At 43.4% G+C, this 21,525-nt stretch overlaps 8 protein-coding genes across 8 annotated transcripts; 3 read left to right on the forward strand and 5 right to left on the reverse strand.

The window, feature by feature from the left end:
- Nucleotides 1-146: 146 nt before the first annotated feature.
- Nucleotides 147-1,625, forward strand: SAPINGB_P001278 (uncharacterized protein; the record flags this gene model as incomplete). Its single annotated transcript, XM_031996001.1, has 1 exon — nt 147-1,625. One exon carries the CDS (start codon nt 147-149, stop codon nt 1,623-1,625), a length of 1,479 nt encoding a protein of 492 aa, XP_031851892.1.
- Nucleotides 1,626-1,808: 183 nt separating this feature from the next.
- Nucleotides 1,809-4,814, reverse strand: SAPINGB_P001279 (uncharacterized protein; the record flags this gene model as incomplete). Its single annotated transcript, XM_031996002.1, has 1 exon — nt 1,809-4,814. One exon carries the CDS (start codon nt 4,812-4,814, stop codon nt 1,809-1,811), a length of 3,006 nt encoding a protein of 1,001 aa, XP_031851893.1.
- Nucleotides 4,815-5,441: 627 nt separating this feature from the next.
- On the reverse strand, nt 5,442-6,362 carry SAPINGB_P001280 (uncharacterized protein; the record flags this gene model as incomplete). Its single annotated transcript, XM_031996003.1, has 1 exon — nt 5,442-6,362. The coding sequence occupies one exon, from the start codon at nt 6,360-6,362 to the stop codon at nt 5,442-5,444; it is 921 nt and encodes a 306-aa protein (XP_031851894.1).
- A 367-nt stretch (nt 6,363-6,729) lies between these two features.
- On the forward strand, nt 6,730-10,215 carry SAPINGB_P001281 (uncharacterized protein; the record flags this gene model as incomplete). The annotated part of the gene is made up of 2 exons (XM_031996004.1): nt 6,730-7,491; nt 7,552-10,215. The coding sequence occupies 2 exons, from the start codon at nt 6,730-6,732 to the stop codon at nt 10,213-10,215; spliced, it is 3,426 nt and encodes a 1,141-aa protein (XP_031851895.1).
- Nucleotides 10,216-11,046: 831 nt separating this feature from the next.
- Nucleotides 11,047-12,093, reverse strand: SAPINGB_P001282 (uncharacterized protein; the record flags this gene model as incomplete). The annotated part of the gene is made up of 1 exon (XM_031996005.1): nt 11,047-12,093. One exon carries the CDS (start codon nt 12,091-12,093, stop codon nt 11,047-11,049), a length of 1,047 nt encoding a protein of 348 aa, XP_031851896.1.
- Nucleotides 12,094-13,405: 1,312 nt separating this feature from the next.
- SAPINGB_P001283 (uncharacterized protein) lies at nt 13,406-15,031 on the reverse strand (the record flags this gene model as incomplete). Its single annotated transcript, XM_031996006.1, has 2 exons — nt 13,406-14,882; nt 14,985-15,031. 2 exons carry the CDS (start codon nt 15,029-15,031, stop codon nt 13,406-13,408), a joined length of 1,524 nt encoding a protein of 507 aa, XP_031851897.1.
- A 606-nt stretch (nt 15,032-15,637) lies between these two features.
- Nucleotides 15,638-18,160, forward strand: SAPINGB_P001284 (uncharacterized protein; the record flags this gene model as incomplete). Its single annotated transcript, XM_031996007.1, has 1 exon — nt 15,638-18,160. One exon carries the CDS (start codon nt 15,638-15,640, stop codon nt 18,158-18,160), a length of 2,523 nt encoding a protein of 840 aa, XP_031851898.1.
- Nucleotides 18,161-18,326: 166 nt separating this feature from the next.
- On the reverse strand, nt 18,327-20,855 carry SAPINGB_P001285 (uncharacterized protein; the record flags this gene model as incomplete). Its single annotated transcript, XM_031996008.1, has 1 exon — nt 18,327-20,855. The coding sequence occupies one exon, from the start codon at nt 20,853-20,855 to the stop codon at nt 18,327-18,329; it is 2,529 nt and encodes an 842-aa protein (XP_031851899.1).
- Between the last annotated feature and the right edge of the window lie 670 nt (nt 20,856-21,525).

Consider the following 21,525-nt stretch of genomic DNA (forward strand, 5'->3'; position numbering starts at 1 on the left):
CCCAAAACACTTAACGACCCAACTGACACAGGCCACGCTTATATATACCCTCCTTATATATATATAGCTAGTAATAATCCAAGCAACGCTCTCTCTTGAAAAAAAAAAAAAAAAAAAAAGAATCCTCCCTAAAAGACACTCTAAAAATGACTTCTTTGCCTCCAAATGACCCCGTTGCTATTGTCCTTGACAAAATCTCCGACCTCAAAGACGGGACAAAAGCCGCCGTCTCGCGCATCGCAGAAAACATCCCTGCACCGCCTGTCGATAACGACCAGCTCCGGGATCTTGGTGCAAAAGTGGCCTCTGGTATCGACAAGACTGCAGCTTGGGTCTCATCAGCTGCAGGCTCTGGTGTTCAGCTCATCACAAACGTTGCATCAAAGGGTAAACTCACCTTCCAAAACACCGTTCAGCAACAGCAACAGCCCCCTCCACCACCACTAAAAACCTCTATATTCTCTATTAATGCCGCCTGGACGGCCCTTTGGGACTGGGCTACAGCTAACAAGGCTCTTGCTGGTGCCCTTGCCGGTCTTATTCTGACCGGATCCGTTTACTACCTTTACCGCTTAAATCTCGGGTACATTGCGGGCCCCAGAGCACTCAAGTTCTGGCGCCGTCGTAGACTCGCTCGGAAGGCCCCCAACGGTGGCCGTTCTGAGGTTGTTGTCATTGCTGGCTCTCCTGCTGAACCTCTCACCCGCACTATCGCTGCCGATCTGGCCCGCCGTGGTTACATTGTCTACTGGACAACCTCATCACCGGAAGAAGAAGAAATCGTTGAACGTGAAGAATCAGAAGACATTCGACCCCTTCTTATCTCCCCCAACGATGTTGGTTCAGTCAGAGCTTCTATCAAAGCTTTGGCATCTGTTCTCAATGTTCCAGCAACTGCCTTCCCAGGTGCTATCCCTCATATGCTCACTCTAGCAGGTGTCATTGTTGTCCCAGACTTGTACTACCCCACGGGTCCCGTCGAAAGCATTTGCGTCGACGCATGGTCCGATCTCGTCAACTCAAAGATTTTGGGTCCTATCTTCCTTCTCTCAAATGGTCTTCTTGATCTTGTTCGTGCCCACGAAGCCCGCGTTTTGCTTCTCTCTCCCACAATCATGGGCTCTCTAACCCCAGGGTTCCACGCAGCCGAAAGTCTTGTTTCCGCAGCCCTTGATGCTCTCTCGTTGGCTGTTTCCCGTGAACTGGCCTCTCAAGATATCCCCTTTGTCCATATCAAAATGGGCTCTTTTGACGTCAGCCATGGTGGCGCCGCACACCATGCAGCCCGCGCAAAACAGCGCGAGCGAGCCGTCCAAAACCAGGTTCGCGCAGATATCCTTGCTTGGCCCGATCACCTTCGCGCAATTTACGCCCGCACTTATCAAGCCGCAGCCACCGCTCTTCAGTCTGACTCGAGAATTAGAGGTGAACCTTTGCGTCTATTAAACTATACCATTTTTGATGCTCTTAACGATCACAGACCCTCGCGCGTTTACTACACTGGAAGAGGTGCTTATACTTATAGTGTACTTCCCAAGTTTATTCCAGAAAACCTCATGTCATGGCTTTTAACTCCTAAAACCGGTAATATTGTTCTTTCTGAAAAAACTTGGGAGCATCTTTAAAAATAAATATATAATTCTTGGTTGTGTCTTTTAATATATATATATATATATATATATAAAAGCTTATAAGGGATTTATATTGCGCCGGCGCAATCTATAAAAAAATAAATAAATAAAAAAGAATAGCCGCTATTAACTGATATATCAATAAATAAAGTTATTTTTGTTGCTTTCTTTATCTTCTCATGTCACAGAAGACCCAGTCGTATTGGAATTGCTACGACGACGACGACCCGTCCGACTCGTCACAGCTTGCATAGTCGACCCAGAAGCCCGACTCGCCGTGGTTCCATGTCGCTCCAGTCCACTGTGCTGGGCGCTTAGCACTGTGGTCAAGCTATTTTCCTGCACATGCGGTCTTGCGCCTGTAACTGAAACAGGTGACGCCACCGCGCTCGACACCCCAATGGCTTTTCTTTCTTCTTCCTCTTCTTCTTCTTCTTCCTCTGGAATAATACTAGTAAGTACACTTAGCTTGGGCTGAGATGGTTCTCCTTGTTGAGAAACAATAACAACGGGGGGCTCCACCGGCGAGGTTTGAACACAATCTTCACCATACTCAATAGCCGCCTGTTCATCCTGGAATCCCATCCGTGCACGTCGTTCTCCCAAGCGACTCATAAACATATCTTGGTGTTGGCGACGGCCCGTAATCCCACCAATACGCCCCTGTTCCAAAACTGACCTGACTTCTCTGGTTGGATTATTAAAGGGCAGTTCGTTATTATCTCTTCCATTGTTGTAATACATTGGCAATCCTGGATCTGTCGCATTGTCTTCACGGCGCGGCACATGCAAATTCAAGTCATGAATACATCTACCCACAAACCGAATAAGCTTGTTGCGACGCTTGGAATACAACAACCCGTCTGCAAAGTTTGATCGAAACACCACGTTAATTGTAAGCTTAACACGGTCCAAATCTGGGTACCCGGTGCAGTAAAAAAATGGGGTTGCGCCATAATCGCGCGAGTTTTCTTCGCAAAAATCAACCATTCTTTGCTCAAAACTTTCCAGTTGCGACATGGTGGTTTCAGGCAACCCCAAAATCAAATCAAACTGGTAGCCCTGAGGCCCAGATCGACTAACATTGTCAATCCACAATGTATTCAGCACCGAATTTGGGGCCTGCACAATGGTTGCATCTAACACGCGAGTAAACACAGTAGAGAGCAGGGAAATCTCTTTAACAACATAAGCAACGCTCAAAATATCAACGCGGTCGCCCACATCAATCGGGTGCTTGACAAACAAAAATACGCACGACGCCGTTATTTCCTGTGCCGTTGTTGAAAACATAAACGACAGCCCTAAAATGGTAGTTCCCAGCGTGGCCAGCACTGCAGTGACACTCGGAGAAAGCATGCCGATGAAAATGATAACAATGATGATGAATACAACAAACAAAAGTACAGAGTGAAGTTTGGCAATCGCAGTGTCCACGTCTTTGAGCGAGCGATAAATTGACTTGCGCTCGTGCGAAATTTCACGCACAGAACTAATCATCTCATCCAATGTCAAATCACCATTACCGTCAATGTCAAGTGTCTGGAAAACAATTTCATAATCGCTCTTTTTCTCGGGACCCAAAACTTCCTGTAAATCGTTCATTGTCAATGCTTCCTCATCCTCAAGAACCAAAGATAGCCAAATGCGCTTTGCAAGGGTTTCTGAGAGTTTTTTAGAATTGACAGCATCCGCAACAATGTTATTACACCATGTGCGAATTTCTGTGTCACTCTCTGCAACAACAGGCGAATGCGAGGTTGCTGCTGCACCTCCAGCGTGGTGGGTAAACGGTGAGCTCGCCGCATCTACCGCGCGGTTAACTCTGCCAAACAGTTTTTGAATTTTCTTGTTGGTAGCAATTTTTTTAGAAATGGTCGTGTGGCCATCCGAAATGGATGAATAAAACTTGCCGCTCTGCAGCTTCATATCTTCCTCCATAAACTCTGGTGAAAAGGGCGGGAACACCACGCATGCTGCACACAAGAGCTCAGACAAGACAAAAATAGAATGTTTATTGTCTTTGATGCGATTTGCAAACCGCTTCTTGTGGAAAGATACCGAAATCAAATGGATAATTGTGCGCTCTGCACAGTAAACCAAACTTGAAATCAAAGTGGCAACAAGAATATTTTGCACCACTGTCTGCCAAGTTTGAGTTGCATCCTTTTTGCTGGCATTCTTTTTCCACGTCATCACAGGCATAAAAGTTGATACTGCAATGAGCGAAGAAAAAACAAGCGTCACAGGGATTTCCATGGCCTGCAAAACGGAACAGTATTTTTTAAGTCTGGGCGCAAAAATCGAAGTGAGAAAGTAGTACCCTACGGGAAGTAAGTGTGCAACAATGCGGGAAACAAAAACAGCAGCCCATACTACTTCTACCCAGATAAACAACCACTTGAGAGGAACATGGCCAATGGATGCATCCTTGCGACCCCAAGCGCCGACCGCCAGTGGAATGAAAAATGCAATGGCTAATGGCAGCCAGTAGAAAAAGCAACGAAAGAAAACAGACATGTGGAAAACTTTGAGAAAGATTTTGCGAAAGTACCGCACAGCCTTGTTGTCGGACTCGTCTTTCTTTTGACTTAGCGACGACTTGGTGGGTGTCAAGCTGTGCCGGTGGCCTCTTCGGCGCCGTGCACGCTCATCTGAAATGTGGTGTTGGTCGCCGTCCGAGTCTGAGTCCTCGGTTTCTGTTCGGCGGAAAGTTACGGTTGTTGCTGCACGATTTGGTTGTAGTGGCACTGCTGCATTAGCTTGGAATGGAGAGTGTGAATCTTGCGGCGAGATTGCTTGGCCGTCATCATTATCATCACGACTACCGAGCGTACCCTTGTTAAGTTCTTTGGTAATATTTTTTGATTCGAGAGAGCCAACAACTTGGTTCAGCGCAACAAGCTCGTCGTCGGAACTATCTGAGCTATCAGTCAGCAGGTCATCTTTTTCGCTCTGGCGATCCTGCTGTGGGGCTCTCAAGGTATCTGCAGTACTATTATGGCTACTGCTGTTACTTATAGTAGAGCCAGACGTTGCTTGCTGATTGTTTATACTTGGTCGACTGGTATTGCTGGTGTTACTCGAGTTGCTACCAACCTGGTGCAAGGCCGAGTCCTGACGTTCTAAGTCGATTTCTGAAAGAGGGATATCTGCATTTGCTGGGGAATATAACTTTGGCATGATTGTGAGATATAATACTTAGAAAAGCAAAGCATGGTATTAAAAAGAAGAAGAAGAAGAAGAAAAAAAAAAAGGGTATGATAGTTGGAGAATCTTTTATATTTATAGACTTGAGATTGCTTCTTGGGTTTGCTTCTTGGGCTGTTCCAAGTGCTTCTTAAAAAATTTTTTTTTATATTTTTTTATTTTTTTTTATTTTTTTATTTTTTTTTTTTTTTGCATCCACAATCTAATTTTAGTGGTGCGGCAAGACGTTGTGCGTTTGACCTGCGTAATGCCCAAACCTCCCTCCCCCCCCCTTAAGTTTGCCCTGCCAACGGTTTTGAACTTAATCAAATAGACATTTATTTAACTTCTGACTACAAGCAGCAACTATTACCTAAAGGGAATTTTTATTCCTATAGGATATAGCTATATAATATATTATGATGAAAATGGAAATTGAAATTGTTGATGATATCATATGGCTATACGGATTCATATATTCATATATATACATTTATAATAATAGACAAATTGTAGCCACCACTTACTTACTAACTAATACCAAAAATTGTAGGCCACGGCCGCTATAGCAATCCCAGCACCATAAATGTACGGAAATATCCGTACCAGCCGGCCTCCGAGTCAAGATCGATCATGTCGGGTCATTCGCCGACCAATTTCGCTTCGCCACCCTCTGGCCCGCTCAAACCCATTTTTGCGTCCGTCATAGTCTCTAAGTGCTTGAATCACTTGGTCCCGAGACGACAGCACAAACGGACCATGTTGAATAATCGGCTGCTCCAACCTCTGTCCAGCTATAATTGCAACTTGCGCAGCTTCTTGTGCATCTTCCCTAACACCTACCACAACGCCATCACCCTCGGACCCCAGAAATAAGTTGGTGTACTTTGGGTACACCTTGCCTGCAACCTCCACCTCGCCCGCTAATATGTACACAAACGCATTAAACTCCAGAGGAAGCGGCTGCTCCACCCGTCCACCTGGCTGTATAGTCACATCGAAAAACCAAACAGGTGTATACGCAAGATCCTTCACAGACTCTGTTCCGTGCGAAATCCCAGAAATCACCTTGATTTGGACCTTTGGGTTTGGTGTGATGGTTGGAATCTCCTCTTTTCGCAGATCGCGATACCGCGGTTCTGTATTTTTTAAATTCTCAGGTAAATCAACCCATAATTGCAATCCTTCAGCAACTGAAGTGCTACTGTCTTCAGGTGCGACTCTTGGCATTTCCGCGTGTACAATTCCGCGCCCAGCTGTCATAAACTGCAAGTCTCCAGGTCCCAATGTCCCAGCCGACCCGGTAAAGTCTTCGTGGTCCATGTATCCTTTGAGCATGTACGTTATGGTTTCCTGGCCGCGGTGTGGATGGTCGGGGAATCCTGCATTGGGGGAGACGTAAAAGTGGTCAAATGCAACAAAGGGGGTAAAGTTAAACATGCCTATGATGCCAATCGATCGACGTACCCGGGCTCCTACTCCTTCTGTATGTTCAATTGCTGTAAAAGCTTTGTGAATGGTTCTTGATGTGAATTTCGACATTTTTTTTTGGTTAATTGTTTGTCAAACTCTGAGCAGAAAAGCATGGGACTTATTCTTATATATATATATTCTTATAAGGGTCTATGGAAGAGATGGTAATCAAGATTGACTTGATTTGTAAAGATTGGTCATATTTGAGATTATGTAATATTCATTTCAATTTATGGGGAATGGTCGTCATGCGGCTTGTATCACCACTCAAGGCCTGTTGTGATTTAGTTTTCAACAAGATTGAGAAATTAAAAACAAAAAAAAAAATTATAAAAAACTATAAAAAAATTTATAAAAATCCTTTAATATCCATTTTGTTTTTTTATTATATCCTTCTTTTTCTTAACATCTATAACTTTTTTTTTCTTCCTCATCAATGACTACTATACAGTATTCAGACCCTTCGATCTCCGGCTCTACTACACCGGCACTCCCAAAAACCCCAGTCTTGGGACCTACCGATGCAGAGCTTTTGTATTTGCAAACTTCCCCTTTATCATCTGGAACTGTTACACACCCAAACTCTGCCAATGGAGTTGCAGTTAAAGCAGATGGCGATATTAATAAAGCAATTGCAGCAGCTACTACGATGATTACTACGACTACTGTTGGAGCTAGTGCTACCACTGATACAGAATATGACGATGATGATATGCCTCTTTTTTCACTAGGCAATAGATCAGTCACTGTGGCTACTTCTCGTTCGTCTCAAAAATCCATGGAAGATGCTCCAACCTCCGATACATTAGTGGCAAGCCCTGGTGTAGACCGGAAGATGTGTCTAACCAAGGATGATTTTGTTTCGGTTCATGCCCTAAGCCAAGAAGATTTGGTAGATGGGAAAAAAGAAGATGATGATGAAGATGAAGAAGAGAAAAATGTTGAGTGTACCACCAATGATGATACCAATTCAAAGGACACTTGCATCACAAGTCCAAAGTTGTCGTCTTTTGGTACTTACCCCCTTTATGTCGGAGACCTCCATCCAGATGTGACAGAAGCCTTGTTGTACTCTGTCTTTGGTGTGTGTGGTTCCATTTCGTCTGTTCGAATTTGCCGAGATGCTATGACTCAAGCATCTCTGGGCTATGCCTATGTTAATTTCCAAACCAAGGAGGCTGGTAACGCTTGCTCAAAGGTAAATGAAGTATTTTAAGACTTTTACTAACGTTTCTTTTTTTTCTTTTTAGCTGACAAGGCACTTAAAGACCTTAATTATAGTAAGATTTTGACACGCGAGTGCCGCATTATGCCTGCAATTAACCGCAGCGAAACCCAACACTTGCCACCAGGATCCAACATTTACGTCTATCACTTGCATCCTAGCATTGAATCAAAAGCTCTTTATGATCGGTTTTCACAGTATGGTAAGGTTGTCTCGTGCAAAGTGGTGCGCAATGTGCACACTGGCCAATCCATGTGCCGGGGATATGTGCAGTTTGGCACAAGAAAGGAAGCCGACGATGCAATTGCTGCAGAAAATGGGAAATTGTTTTGTGGCGGTGAGATTCGTGTTGATAGCTTTTTGTCGCGTGAAGAACGGCTCTCTACATTTACTTCAAAGAAGGCACCAGCTGGGATTTTAAATGTTTGTGGTATTTCACCTCATTGCACCGAGGCTGAGCTCAAGAAGGTATTTGGTATGTTTGGATCCATTCACTCTGTTTACTTTACGCTGAATTTCAATCCTCGGTTTGTGAGTAGCGGTGGTGGTTATGCCATTAATGGAGGGACTGGATGGGGGTACGTGAATTACTATGAGGCGAGCGCGGCTCGTGTTGCACGGTCGGTGTTGAATGAGGTTATTTTGAAGGGTGTTAAGCTGTCTGTTATGGAACGTCATGATGCTGGGTTTCATTCTGATGAGCCGTTGCAATTTACAGTTGTTGTGCGGACATTTGACAAGACAATTGTGATGGAGAACATTGAAGATATGGTGAAGGACTCTGTGCCATTGATTGAGATTTCGTCCGCCAGCTTTAAGGTGTATTCTCGGATAGAAGGAGCTAGTGTGCAATGTGCCACGATTACTGCGCTGTCTTTTGACGAGAGCGAGGCTATTATTTCTGGAATTAATGCGCCTTCAAGTCCATGGCGAAGCTTGGTTGCGTGTCATGCAGGGCAAGAGGCAATTAAGTTTCGGCCACGCTATGGGTATTATTACAAGCATGACGAAGAGCTTGGTGGTGGTGGTATCAATGGTGGTGACGAAGGCCGACCAGTTCGTGGGGTAAGATTTGGACGACAACAGCAGTATCAGCAAAATCAGCAGCAGGTTGTGCAACAACAACAGCAGAGACGGTTTGATGATGGTAACAACAGTGGCAGCAGCAGCAGCATTAATAATAACAATGGTAACAATAATAGTAACAATTACCATCGCAACGGGAGTATTGGTCGGCGGGATTATTATTCACGCCGTGGTCACTATGGCGACAATCATAATCATCATAACCAGCATCATCGGAATTGGCGCAATAAGAATGATGATGGTCGTCAACAACAGCAGCAACAGCAGCAACAGCAGGCTTCAACAAAAGATGAACTAGAAGATGGCCAACCACCTCCAACTAACCGGCCTGTGTCGTTGCCACCCAAGCCTCGAGAAGAATTGGTGGCAGCATCTAGTGTTTGTGCAACAATTGTTGAAACTGCTGATGGATTTGTTGAAGGAGAAGTTGGGCCACCCAAGGGTCCAGCAGCTCAGCAGACCAATAGTGTCGTTGCTGCTAATACAAGCACTGGGTTAATTCCAACTCCAGTTTATGGAGGAGATGCAGGATATTTTGGAGGATGGCCAATTGTTGATGGTGGAGTTGGAGCGGGAGCAGCTGCTGCTGCTGCTGTTGCTGCAGCGGCGGCAGCCACGACGAGTGCCTATTATGGGCAGTATGCGGCCATGTACCCCCATCCCCATCATCACCACCATGGGTATGCGGCTTATTATCAGTACCCGACTCAGGAGGCCTATATTGGGTTTCCCATGGGCAATAGTGGTGGTGGTGGCGTCGCCGGGGGAAGCGGCGGTGACGGAAACGGCAACGGCAATGGTGGTGGAAGTGGAAGTGGAAGTGGGGTTGTTTGTAGTGGTGGGACCACAGCCGTGGGAGGAAATGACATCACTGGAAATGCTTGTGATGGTGGTGGTGGGTACATTGGTGGTGGAAGCCATCAGGCACTGATGATGACGCAACTTGGACAACGTTATCATCATCATTATCAGCAGCAGCAGCAACAGCAACAGCAAGCTAATGTGAGTGTGAGTGTGAGTGTGAGTGGAAATGGAAATGGAAATCGGATTAGTGATGAAGCAAGCACGGAAGGAAACGGGCAAAAGGAAGAAGATGATGATGGTCATTGTGGTGAAGAAGCAGAAGATGATGAAGATAATGAAGAAGAAGAACAAGAAGAAGAAGAGGGTGAGAGGCAATTGGAGGAGGACCCAGAAGAGGAAGAAGATGATGGATGTGCTGAAGAAGGTAAAGGAAAAGGAAGATTAAGAGTAAGAGGTGGATTTTGTGGGAATGGCAGCAAAGGAATAATGATGATGATGCAGGGGCATCAAAGACATTACCAGCAAGGGCAGCAGTATTATGGTGGTGGTCGAAGAGGAAGTTGGAAAAGAGAGGAGGTAATTTCTGACGAGAAGATTCCCCGAGAGCCCAAGGTTGCAGGAGGAGGAGGAGGACGATATTACCATAATAATCATCACCAACATAATCATCATTATCATCATCATCATCATCATCGTCAATATGAGAAGCGGCGTGGTCGTGGAGGTGGAGGTGGAAGTGGAAGTGGAAGTGTAGAAGGAGCAGGAGTAGTGGCAGTCATGTCTACGGGATCGACTGCTGGTGGTTGAGAAGGATGATTTACATGGATGGGAGGAAAGAATGTTTGATTGAATATAAAGTTATTTATATTAGTTTATAATAATAATAATTATAATGGAGATGTTTGAATTGGAAGAATGGTTTTGGATGGTTTTTGAAATAAAAAAAAAATAAAAAAAAAATTTGGAAGAGAGTGTCCTTATCGGTTATCGGGGGGGGTGTTGTGATTGTTACTGTGGAAAGTCGGTTGTGGCGATAAGACTTTTTGTATTTATTTTTTTGTTGTGTGGGTGGTGAGACATTTTTTTTTATTATTTTTGATTCTATTATTACTGTAAGACAAAAAAAAAATACCCGGACAAAAATAATAATAACAAAACGGAAATTTTTCAAATCATAGAAAAAAAAAAACAAAGAGGGAATTATACGAGAGAGAGAAAAAGTGTGTGAGAGGGGATTTTTTGTTTGTTTTTTTTTATTTTTTATTTTTTATTTTTTATTTTTTTTTGTAATTTGTAATTTGTGTCTCTCTATTCATCTTGTTTTCTTCTTTCTGCATAATGGTATGTGAAAAATTCCTTCCATATCTAGTTTAAAAGCTTTTTTTTTTTTTTTTTAGCAGCTGGTGTGAAATAAAATTAAAAATATTTAAATAAAAAAAAGAGAAAGAAAGAAGGAAGGATTAGGTGAGTTGTAATATATATATATATATATTTTGTGGGTCAATTGGACTGCCATCTTTTGTCTGTCTGTCTGTCAATTCCCTCTTCATCTTCTTTATCTTCATCTTTTTCTTATTGCTCATCATCATCTTCATCATTTTCATATTATGTTTGGTTGATTAGTTAGTTATTTTTTTTTTATATGACAGTGTAACCACCATCAATAATAATATCCGAGCCCGTGCAAAATGCAGACGCCTCCGAAGCAAGCCAAATGGCAGCCCCACTAAGTTCGTCTGGGTCACCGAGACGGCCAAGAGGGGTGCGCTCCTTCCACTCATTGAAAAGCGTAGTATAAGCACGGTTCAACGCGGTATCCATATATCCTGGTGAAATGGAGTTGCAACGGATCCGATGGACGGCCCATTCTGCAGCCAGCGACTTGCACAGGTGGCGTACACCAGCCTTGGAAGCATTGTAGGCACATTGGGGCTGGGGCCAGTTAACAATGGAACCCGACATGGAGGCAATAAAAACAATGGAACCGCCCGAGCCTTGAGCAATCATGTGCTTGCCAACAGCCTGTGCTACAAGAAAAGAGCCGTTAAGGTTAATGTCAATGACTCTACGGAACTTTTCTGGGGGGTAGTCCTCTGCATGGGTCAAGTCTGCAACACCGGCCGAATTGACGAGAATGTCGATACGGCCAAGGTCTCTCACAATCGAGTCAATGACGTCACCAACAGAGTGTTCGTCTCGGACATCCACCTTATAGAACTGGGCCTTGACTCCGTAGGCCTTGTGCAGTTTAGCAATAGCATCGAGACCCAAGTCTTGTTGGACGTCAAGAATAGCGACACCTGCGAGGCCTGCAGAGCACAGGCCTTCAGCCATGCAAAACCCCAGGCCTCGGGCACCACCTGTGACGACTGCGACTTTTCCGTCTAGGCGGAACTTGGAGAGATAGTTTTTAGCGACAAATGGAGGTTCTGGGACGTTTGCTGCGGCCAAGTCTATTTTAGAAGGAGGAGCAGGGACTGTGGCAGCCTTGGCAGTGTTGATTTTGGCTTGTGCACGGACAGCAGCAATGGCTTCTTCAGAGATTTCCTCGTCGTCTGTAGGAGCAGTAGGAGGAGGAGGAGCAGCAGCAGCAGCAGCAGCAGCAGGGGTGGTGGTAGCAGGAGCAGTATCTGAGACTGAGAGGGTAGCAATGCCTTCAGTAGCAGCAGCGGTAGGGTCAGTCATTATTATGAACGAGAGTTAATTGTTGGTAGTGATAAGATGATTGTAATAAGAATTATTAAAATTCTTTAAATAAAATAAAAAAAAAAAAAAAAAAAAAGGAGGTATAAATAAGAGAAGGAAAAGAGACCAACTGGATGGTGTGAGGATTTGGAATTTTGGTGATATAGAAAGAAGGAAGAAAGAAAGAAAGGAAGGAAGGAAGGGAAAAAAAAAAAAAAAGAAGGAATTTTTTATTTTATTTTTTTTTTATTTAAAGAATTTCGAGTACAGCGCAATAGATAAGCAAAGCCAAAAAAAAAAAAAAAAAAAAAAAAAAGAAACTTGTCAGGGGTTTATGGGAGTTATTTTAATTGTGTATATAAATTTATATTTATTTATAAAAAATACTCAGCCAGGCTACGTAAGAATTATATTTTAAGTCAGCCGTACTGCAATTAAAGTTAGTTTAAAATTAAAATGAATAATATTAATTAAATTATGTAATATCAACCTGATTAGTTAACTACAAGAGCCAGTTAAATAAATAAGAAAATAAATAAAAAAATAAATAAAAAAATAAATAAAAAATGAATTAAAAAATGAAATAAAAAAGAATATATATAGATTTTTTTTTTTTTTTTTTTATAACTTAGATGACGATTTGAGTTATTTATTTAAAATGTTTGCTTGCTTGTTTGCTTGTTTGCTTGTTTGCTTGTTTACTAAAGATTTTTAAATGTTCAGTAGATAGATTTCTTCAATATATAGATAGATAGTATATCTATATATATATATATTCTTTTTTTTATTTTTTGATAAACGTTAAAGTGAAGACCTAATTGATGAAATATCCAAAAAAAAAAAAAAAAATCATTATTCTGTGTATATCTAATATTTTAAATATATATATATATATATAAATAAATGATTTTACTTTAAATAATCTTTCAATTGAATTCCTATTAAAAAAAAAAAAAAAAAAAACTTTTTACAAATTTATCAAAACTTTTCAAATTTTCATATTGCCATAAATTAAATATACACACACACACACACACACTCATTCAACCTTTAATCTCCAATTCAAACCTTTTAATTCAAAACGTGGGTTCCATTAAATGGAATCCTCTCTTATCCACCCCTCCAATCACTTATATAAGATCTAAATATCAAAATCTAATTAATCATTTCTTTTAAATAAGTTATTGTTTATTTTTCTTCAATATATATAGATATATATATAATCAATCACGTCCAACTTCAATATTAAGGTCCCTTCCAAAAATCAAACCCAAAAAATAAAAAAAAATATATAAAAAAAAAACCCTGTCCTTCACATCAATTCAACATAATTTGCAGGGAAAATTCCCTCGGATGCACCGCGACGACCAGTCCACCAATCGTCCTTACTTTCACTGCGCTTCACAATCGTAATCACATCTCCCTTCTTAAAATCCAAATCTCCATCTTGTTCTCCCTTAAATGTGTAAAGAGCAACTGCCTTGTCACCCCCGGCAGATGCTTCAACCCGGCGCTCATCCTCACGCTGGCGTTCACTGCGGCGCTGCTCGTCGTATCGTTTCGGAGCCACACTGCCACCCACTGTGTTGCGGCGAGAGACTGGGCGTCGGTACTCCACATCATCATAGTCGTATTCATTGTCGTAGTCTCTGCGGCGGCTACTATATCTGCTGCTGTTATTGTTGTCATCGTCGTAAGTGGCGGCTCGTGAGGGTCTGCGGGATTCTGTTTCGTCAACCCATCTTGGTTTTGGGGCTTGGGGACGTCCTGGGGCATGCGATGAATAACTGTCATTGCGAATGTTGGAACGGCTCATTTGGTCACCAAGACGGTCAACACTATCGTAGTCGTCGTCATAATCTCTGCCACTATTTTCACGAACACGAGAAGAAGTGGTGCCACGTCTTCCTAGGCTACTGCTATTGTTATTTGGGCGGTCATAATAATCATCTTCCCAAGAGTTGTTGCTGTTGCTGTTGTTGTTGTTATTATTATTCCTGACGCGTGAGCTTGAGCTTCCTCTACGGTCATAATCATCATAATCGTCATAATCATCATCATCATAATTGCCACCACGTCTACCTCCGGAACGAGACCCAGAGCGACCAACATAAGAGCTAGAATCAGAGAAGTTTTCTGGAATATCATCGTAGAAGTCATCTTCGTAGTAATCTTGTCTTCCGGTGCGGAAAGCGCGCGACTCCAACACGCGGAATAGTACGTCAGCTTCTGGAGGGGGTTCAACTCTTCCGGAAAGAATTTGCTTGGCAGTACAGTTTGGTCCGTAAAACTTACGGTTAGCTTCGCGACGTTCAACCAGAACTGAGCCTTCGAGTGAGACACCGGCAAAGAGACCTTTTGTCTTTGAGTAAGAGAAGATGGCAGCAACAGAGCCACGGGACGCGGAACCAGCGACTTCGGCGTTACGACCCAGAGGGCCAGCAGCAAGTGACACGTTACCACCTAGGGTGATTGAGCCAGCATGAGAAAACGTGTCGACGGCTGCTTGGGTGTTAAGGATGAAGACAAAGTCAGTTAGTTCTGCACCGATTTGTCCTCCGACGCCGGCACCTGCAGTGACGAGAGCGGATGGGGCAGACCATGAACCATCTGGGAGGCGGGCTACGATGACACCGGAACCAGCACGGCCCGAGAACAAGAATCCTGCTTTGAGCTGGGTGATGATTGCAAGACCCTTTGCGTTATGGAGTACCTCTGGTGGAATGACCATATCTTGGCCCAAGAGCTGGTTTGGTTTGACAAAGTTTGCGAGGATACGGGCAGCCTTTCTGTGTGGAGTGGAAGATTAGTTGTTGTTAGTATATATTGTTGTGTTATCAATATATATATATATATATATATATATATATATATTTGTCAAAAGGACTCACCTGCACTCGGCAGACAGACTTCTAGGGACAGGATTGTTGATACCCATTATGACGTGATAATAGTGGTGGGTTGAATTGAATGTTCAAAGGGTAAGCCGAATGCTGGATGTTTTCAATAATAATCAAAAAAAAGGAATGATTAACTTAACAATGAATAATTTGTTTTGAAAGACGTAATGAGTGAAAAGTTTTTTTTTTAATTTTTAATTTTAATTTTATTTGGTGGTGGCTGTGAGATACAAAAAAAAAAAAAAAAAAAAAAAAAAAACGAGGGAAAATGCGATTTTTTTTTTTTTGAAAGAAAAAAGCGAAAAATGAGCATATTATTATTTAAATATTAAGACTTGAGTTATAAATACTAAATACTAACTACTAAATAATAATTACCAAGTCTCAAGTAGTACCACCTTCTGATGTTCACACACACTATATTAAAAAAAATAAAAAAATTAAATTACCGCATTAACGTCCTCCATTCACAAAAAAGCCGCTCTTCTTTAATCATTAAAATTTCAACTTTTTTTTTTTTTTTTTTTTTTTAACTTTAAAAATCATATATTTTTGAAAACCTCCAATTTTTTTCTTTCTTTCTTTCTTCTTTTCTTCCATTCATTTTAATTCATTTTAATTTTTTTTTTTTTTTTCAAATAAAAATGGCCCTTTTTGCAAGATTTCTAGCAAAGACGGCCACTCGTCCTACCACTATTGTTACCACTACTACTACTACAGATAATTTCATTACTAGGCCTTTATTTCGTTCCATCTCAACTACATCAACTACATCAACAATTTTAACTTCTTCTTTAAAACCTTCTTATTCTTCTTCATTAACCTTTCAAAAGTCTCCCTTCCCAGCAAATTTTACATCAGCTAACGTCAATTCCTCAGTCTTCCCTGTAAATTACTATTCTTTTCACTCAATTACTTTGAAGCGCTGCCACCTTTCACAATTATGTCCAACAACCATCCAAACCCGTCTTTTTTCAACCTCCAGATTTCTTCATAATAATAACAACCCCAAAACAAACCCTCCATCTCAACTTTCCCCAGTCAAATCAACCCTCAAACTCTTTGAACTCAAAACATGGCAATTCTTTCGTCTCATTCTCCAATCAATTGGTGTCATTGTAACCTCCGTAGCTGCCCTTTTCTTTCTATTCTTCCTCTACGATGCTACCACCTATGCAGGTGACGATGAAAACTCGGAAAATGGTTCCGCGGGCAAAACAATCCCAGTCCCTTACTTTGCACTCCACCCACAACGCGGAGGCCCTAAAAACCTTCCTATTTTTGATGCCTGCCTAGATGATTTGGATACCCCGGAAAAACAACTTGAAACTACCCGTCCCAGACTCGTCGTCCTCGGAACCGGATGGGGGACTGTCGCCCTCCTTAAACAACTCTACGCGAACGATTACGACGTCATTGTAGTCTCCCCTACAAATTACTTCCTCTTCACCCCACTTCTACCCTCAGCTACCGTAGGAACCCTCGAAACACGCTCCCTAGTCCAGCCCATCCGTGGCATGCTCCGCTCCATTAATGCACATTTCCTTCAAGCTGAAGCAGTCGATGTCCTCTTTAACGAGCAGCTCGTCGAGGTCGCTGCCACAAACCCTGAAACCGGTGCTAAGGAAAACTTTTACATCCCTTACGATAAAGTCGTCGTTGGTGTCGGTTCCATCTCAAATAAACACGGTGTCGATGGTCTCGAACACTGTCTCAAACTCAAAACCGTCGACGATGTCACAAGCATCCGTACTAAAATCGTCCGCAATATCGAGGCCGCATGTCTCCCAACTACCTCCGACGAAGAACGTAAACGTCTCCTCTCCTTTGTCATTTGTGGCGGAGGCCCCACTGGCGTAGAACTCGCTGCTGAACTCTTTGACGTGGTCCGTGAAGACCTCACCAAACGTTACCCCAAGATATTGCGCTCTGAAGTATCGGTCCACATTGTTCAATCTCGCTCCCATATCCTAAACACCTATGATCAAAGCATCTCCAACTATACTGAAAAGCGCTTTGGAAAAGATGGTGTAGACGTCATTACAAACTCGCGTGTCAATAAAATTCTCCCCGATAGAGTGATTTTCACTCAAATCAATGAAGACGGTACAAAAACTCTCAAGGAACTCCCCTACGGTATCTGCATCTGGTCAACAGGCGTCGATAAGGCCCCACTCACACGAGCAATCACTGAACGCTTGGGCAAACCTCATCAACGTAACCACAGAGCAATTGAAACTGATTCCCATTTGCGCATCATTGGTGCACCTCTCGGTACCGCTTATGCCATTGGTGACTGTTCCACCGTCCGTACCTCCATTGCAGACGAAATCGAGCGCCTTTTGCGTGACGGCGTTCTTAATTCCAAACGCTACTACCAAATGGAAATCGAAGATGCCGTTGCAATGCCCGTCACTAATCGACCAGTCACTTCAGCTCCTGTTGAAGAACATCTCGCTCTACCCATCACTGCCCAACCCGTCTCTAATACCTCACAATCTTCTCCCAATTTAGACAAACTCGGGAATCCCTCCGAAACAACAATAACCCAAGACCCATCCGCAAATACCCCCCATCATTTACAGCCCCGCCGTCATATCCATGCAATCGAAGATGACAAAGATCTAAGTCAATTGAGCCTCACTTTTGACGACTTTTTGGTTCTCGCACGTACCATCCGCTCTAAGTTCCCCCAAACCCGTGTCCATATCTCGCGCCTCGAGGAACTCTTTCGCCAATATGACCACGACGGATCAGGCACTCTTTCATACGCAGAACTCGAGGAAATGCTTGCTGCAATTGACAAGAAAATCACCTCTTTACCAGCAACTGCCCAGCGCGCATTCCAGCAGGGGAAATACCTAGGCCGCAAAATGGGCCGCCTCGTCCGCCTCTCAGACCGCTTGCGCGTCGCAGATGTCAAGTATGGCGACGTCGATGCTTCTATCTGCAAACCCTTCATGTATCACCATCTCGGAAGCCTTGCCTATATTGGCAACGCTGCAGTTTTTGACATGAATGGCCATAGTTTCTTTGGCGGTATCCTCGCAATGTATGCCTGGCGTGCCGCTTATTTCGCTCAAACAGTCAGCTTCCGTACCCGTGCTCTCATCTGTATGGACTGGCTCAAACGTGGCCTTTTCGGCCGCGATCTTTCCGGCGTTTAATCTTAGTCTCTTTCTTTCTTTCATTTTTTTTTAAATTTCTTTAGGCTTATTTTATACATGATTTATTATCCCACATACACTATATTTAGTTGGTATACAAAAAAAGAAAAAAAAAAAAACAAAGCACTTACTTGTTTTAAAACCACCACTGCCCATCATCCATCCATTACAACCCAAAGGCCTTGGCCGCTTCGGCTGCTGCAGCTGCCGCATCCTCCTGGTTAATCACTTTGTAATCCTTGCTAGCAACCGCCCGGTGACCTCTTTTCCAAGGTGATGCAGGGGTCTTGGGTGTTATGTTTTCTCCACCATCAACAACAACAACCGTAGTAGCCCCTCCGTTATCACTATCAACAGCAGTAGTCGCATCAGATGCCAATGAACTTGACGAAGATGGAGTAGACCCAACCCCAAGCGATTGTGGCTTTTTCGACAATGGCGATGAGACCACCGCTGTCGCAGCTCCAACCCCATTCACGCGCTTCCCCGAGGCACCTCCGGTCCCACGAGCATTACCTCCGCGCCGATAACTATTCTCCAATCGTTTTGAAGAATGATAATGATGTCCTCCAGACCCTTCCCCTTCATCATCAGCCCCTGCTCCTGCTTCTTCAGAATTCTTTGTCTCACTCGTTGGCGAGGGCACATAGTACGATGTTGCCGCCCCGCGGAAACTGTGATGGTAGTTAGTGTACCCTCCTCCCGGTGACTTGATTGATGATCCCGTGGTGGCAATATTAGGTGAATGCATGGAGGCCGAAACCGCAGCTGGAACAGGCCCACCTGCCCGCGCACTATAAAAAAAGTTCGGGTACCCGCCCAACAGCGATGACGCTGTGGACCCGTTGCTGTGAAGTAGGTTCAACGAGGTAGGCAAGTGGTACACCGGTGACCCCTTGGCCGGCGAGTTGCTGCCACTGGTGTTGCTGCCACCAGTGCCCGCTGTAGATGCAGTCACAGATGAAGCCAACGCAGGTGTTGACAATACTGACGATGACACATCACCCAAGACAACAGACGATTCAGACGATGGTCTAGTGCCATCGGTCGGCGTAGATGGAATAGATGCAGAAGATGGCGATAACGCAGCAGGGTTAAACATCAACGCACTAGCTGGGTGCCCACCAAGAGCACCAAACGTAACAGAGGTCGATGAGGTAGGCGTAGTCACAGTGCTTTGAGACGAAGCAACATGACCATGGGCCAAAGCTGGCTGTTGCAGTAAATGACGTGACGGGTTAGCACATCGGTCCTTGCCAAAATTAATCTTAAACTGCTTATACTCCTCCTTTTCCTTAATACCATCAATGGCCTTGATGGCATTGGCAATGTTTGTGAAGTTGACAAAGGCACACGACTTTTCGGGCAAAAAGTTGATTTGTTCAATCTCGCCATACTCAGAAAAATCATAGCGCAACTTCGACTCGGGCCAACTCTCGTCAATGTTGCCAATGTACACATTGCGAGACGCACCAGCCGTCACCGCCATCATAAGGGCCTGTGGTAGAGGACCTGAGTGTTTCCCCCACCCAATCTTCAAGCGCCGGTTGTGGATAGCAAGACCTTGGAGCGTGGCCAGAGCATAAAACTGGGCGGCAGCAGTAGGATCAACAAAAGTGATGAAACAAATATGCTTCTCAGGAATGTAGCGAATATTGTGGAGCAAGCCACCTCGCACAACATTACATATTTCCTCAATCGTGGTTTCCGGGTGAACTGCACCTAAGTAGAGTGTACGGTTACCAACATTGGCCGTGCCTCCTGCAGCGGCAGCAACTGCCACCGCAGCGGCCGACTGTTGAGCCAAGGCAGAAGAAATCAAGTCGCGGTCTGCAGTGGCCAGTATGTGTTCGTAGCCTGGTGCAATCCCAAGGTACTGGGCTGCATTTTGTTGTTGGGTCCTCGACACAAACGCGCAACGATCTTTACCATAAAAGACCTTGCGGGTAGCCCACTTTGTGTCAGAAGTGTCTTCATAGGCAAGTTTTTGGACAGCCTTCATAGCAGCGCTGATGCTTAAAAAATGTACAAACCCAATATTTTTGTCCTTGATAAGTTTTATTGTGTCAATGGCACCAAACTGAGACATGTCTTCGCGAATCTCTTCTTCGGTGATGTCGTCGGGGAGATTCCCAATGTACACGTTGCGCGTTGCACCGTCTTGAGATACAGCAAGAGCAACGGCTGCAGGGAGAGAGGAAGATTTACCCCAGCCAACCTTGATGTCATGCGAGTTAATGGAAAGTTGGCGAAGAGCAGCGTCTGAGTAAAAATGTGAAGCGGATGCGTGGTTGAGAAACGAAATGAATGCACAGTTTTTCTCGGTAAATATCTTTACAAATTCAATAACGCCTGAATGGACATGGTCGAGGAGGTGTTCAGCAGTGAGATCAGAAGGAATATTTCCAAGATACACGGTTCGTGAGGTCTGGCCAGCAGAGTCGATTTGATCAATGATGGGGGAGTAATAAGGCGAGTATTGGGCAGCGGCCGCAGCAATAGGGCTATAAAGGTCTGTGGCCGATCTAGCATTCAAGGGGGTGTAAGGGTTTGGCGAAGTTGGAGTTGATGGGAACGATTGGAACTGAGATGCAGTGTGGGGTGACAAGATGGGATTTGGAGAGGGCTGATAAGGTGATGCTAAAACCAAATGCGATGGAAGCAGATGGGAATACTGAAGATCGTATTGAGCCATTGTTCAGGGGGGAAATGAAAAAAGATTTTGCAAAAAGATTTTCGAGAGATTTTTTAGGGGTGATTTATTAGAATAATTTTAAGGAGATTTTCTAAGGATATTAAGGTTTTCTGAAGTCGGCAGATTGAAATAAATATCCCCTGTTTCAAAAATAAAAAAAAATAATAGGATTTGCAGAATAATGAGATACTCGATCAACGAGGTCTTGGAAAAGATGAATAGAAAGAAAGAATTTATCGAAAAAAAAAAATTGAAAAAAGTATTAAAAAAATAAGGAAATCTAAAAATGTCATGTTAATTTGTAAACCAGAGAGCTTTTCCGCAACCGAGCATATTTCAAGGAGTCAAAACAACTTACCCAAACAAAGATGGAGCTTCACGACAAAGAAGGATATAAAAAAAAAGAGACTTAGCGAATGACTAGGAATTGAAAAAGAAGAGAAAGAAAAGAAAAGAAAAAAACGAGCGAACAACAAACAAAGAAGTTGTTTCTTTTTTTTTTTCTGAACAGAATTCAAGAGCTCTAAAAGCAAGTAAAAAAAAAAAAGAAAAAGAATGGCAATAGGTGGGTTTTTATCTTAGGAGAAAAGAAGGAAAAGAAAGAAAAAAAAAAAAGGGGGCAGAAAATAAAAAAATAAAAAAAAAGGAATCTGGCGGGTCCTTTTGGTGT

This window comes from Magnusiomyces paraingens, assembly GCF_902498895.1.
Source record: "Magnusiomyces paraingens strain CBS 517.90 genome assembly, contig: contig1, whole genome shotgun sequence".
NCBI classification, from domain to species: domain Eukaryota; kingdom Fungi; phylum Ascomycota; class Dipodascomycetes; order Dipodascales; family Dipodascaceae; genus Magnusiomyces; species Magnusiomyces paraingens.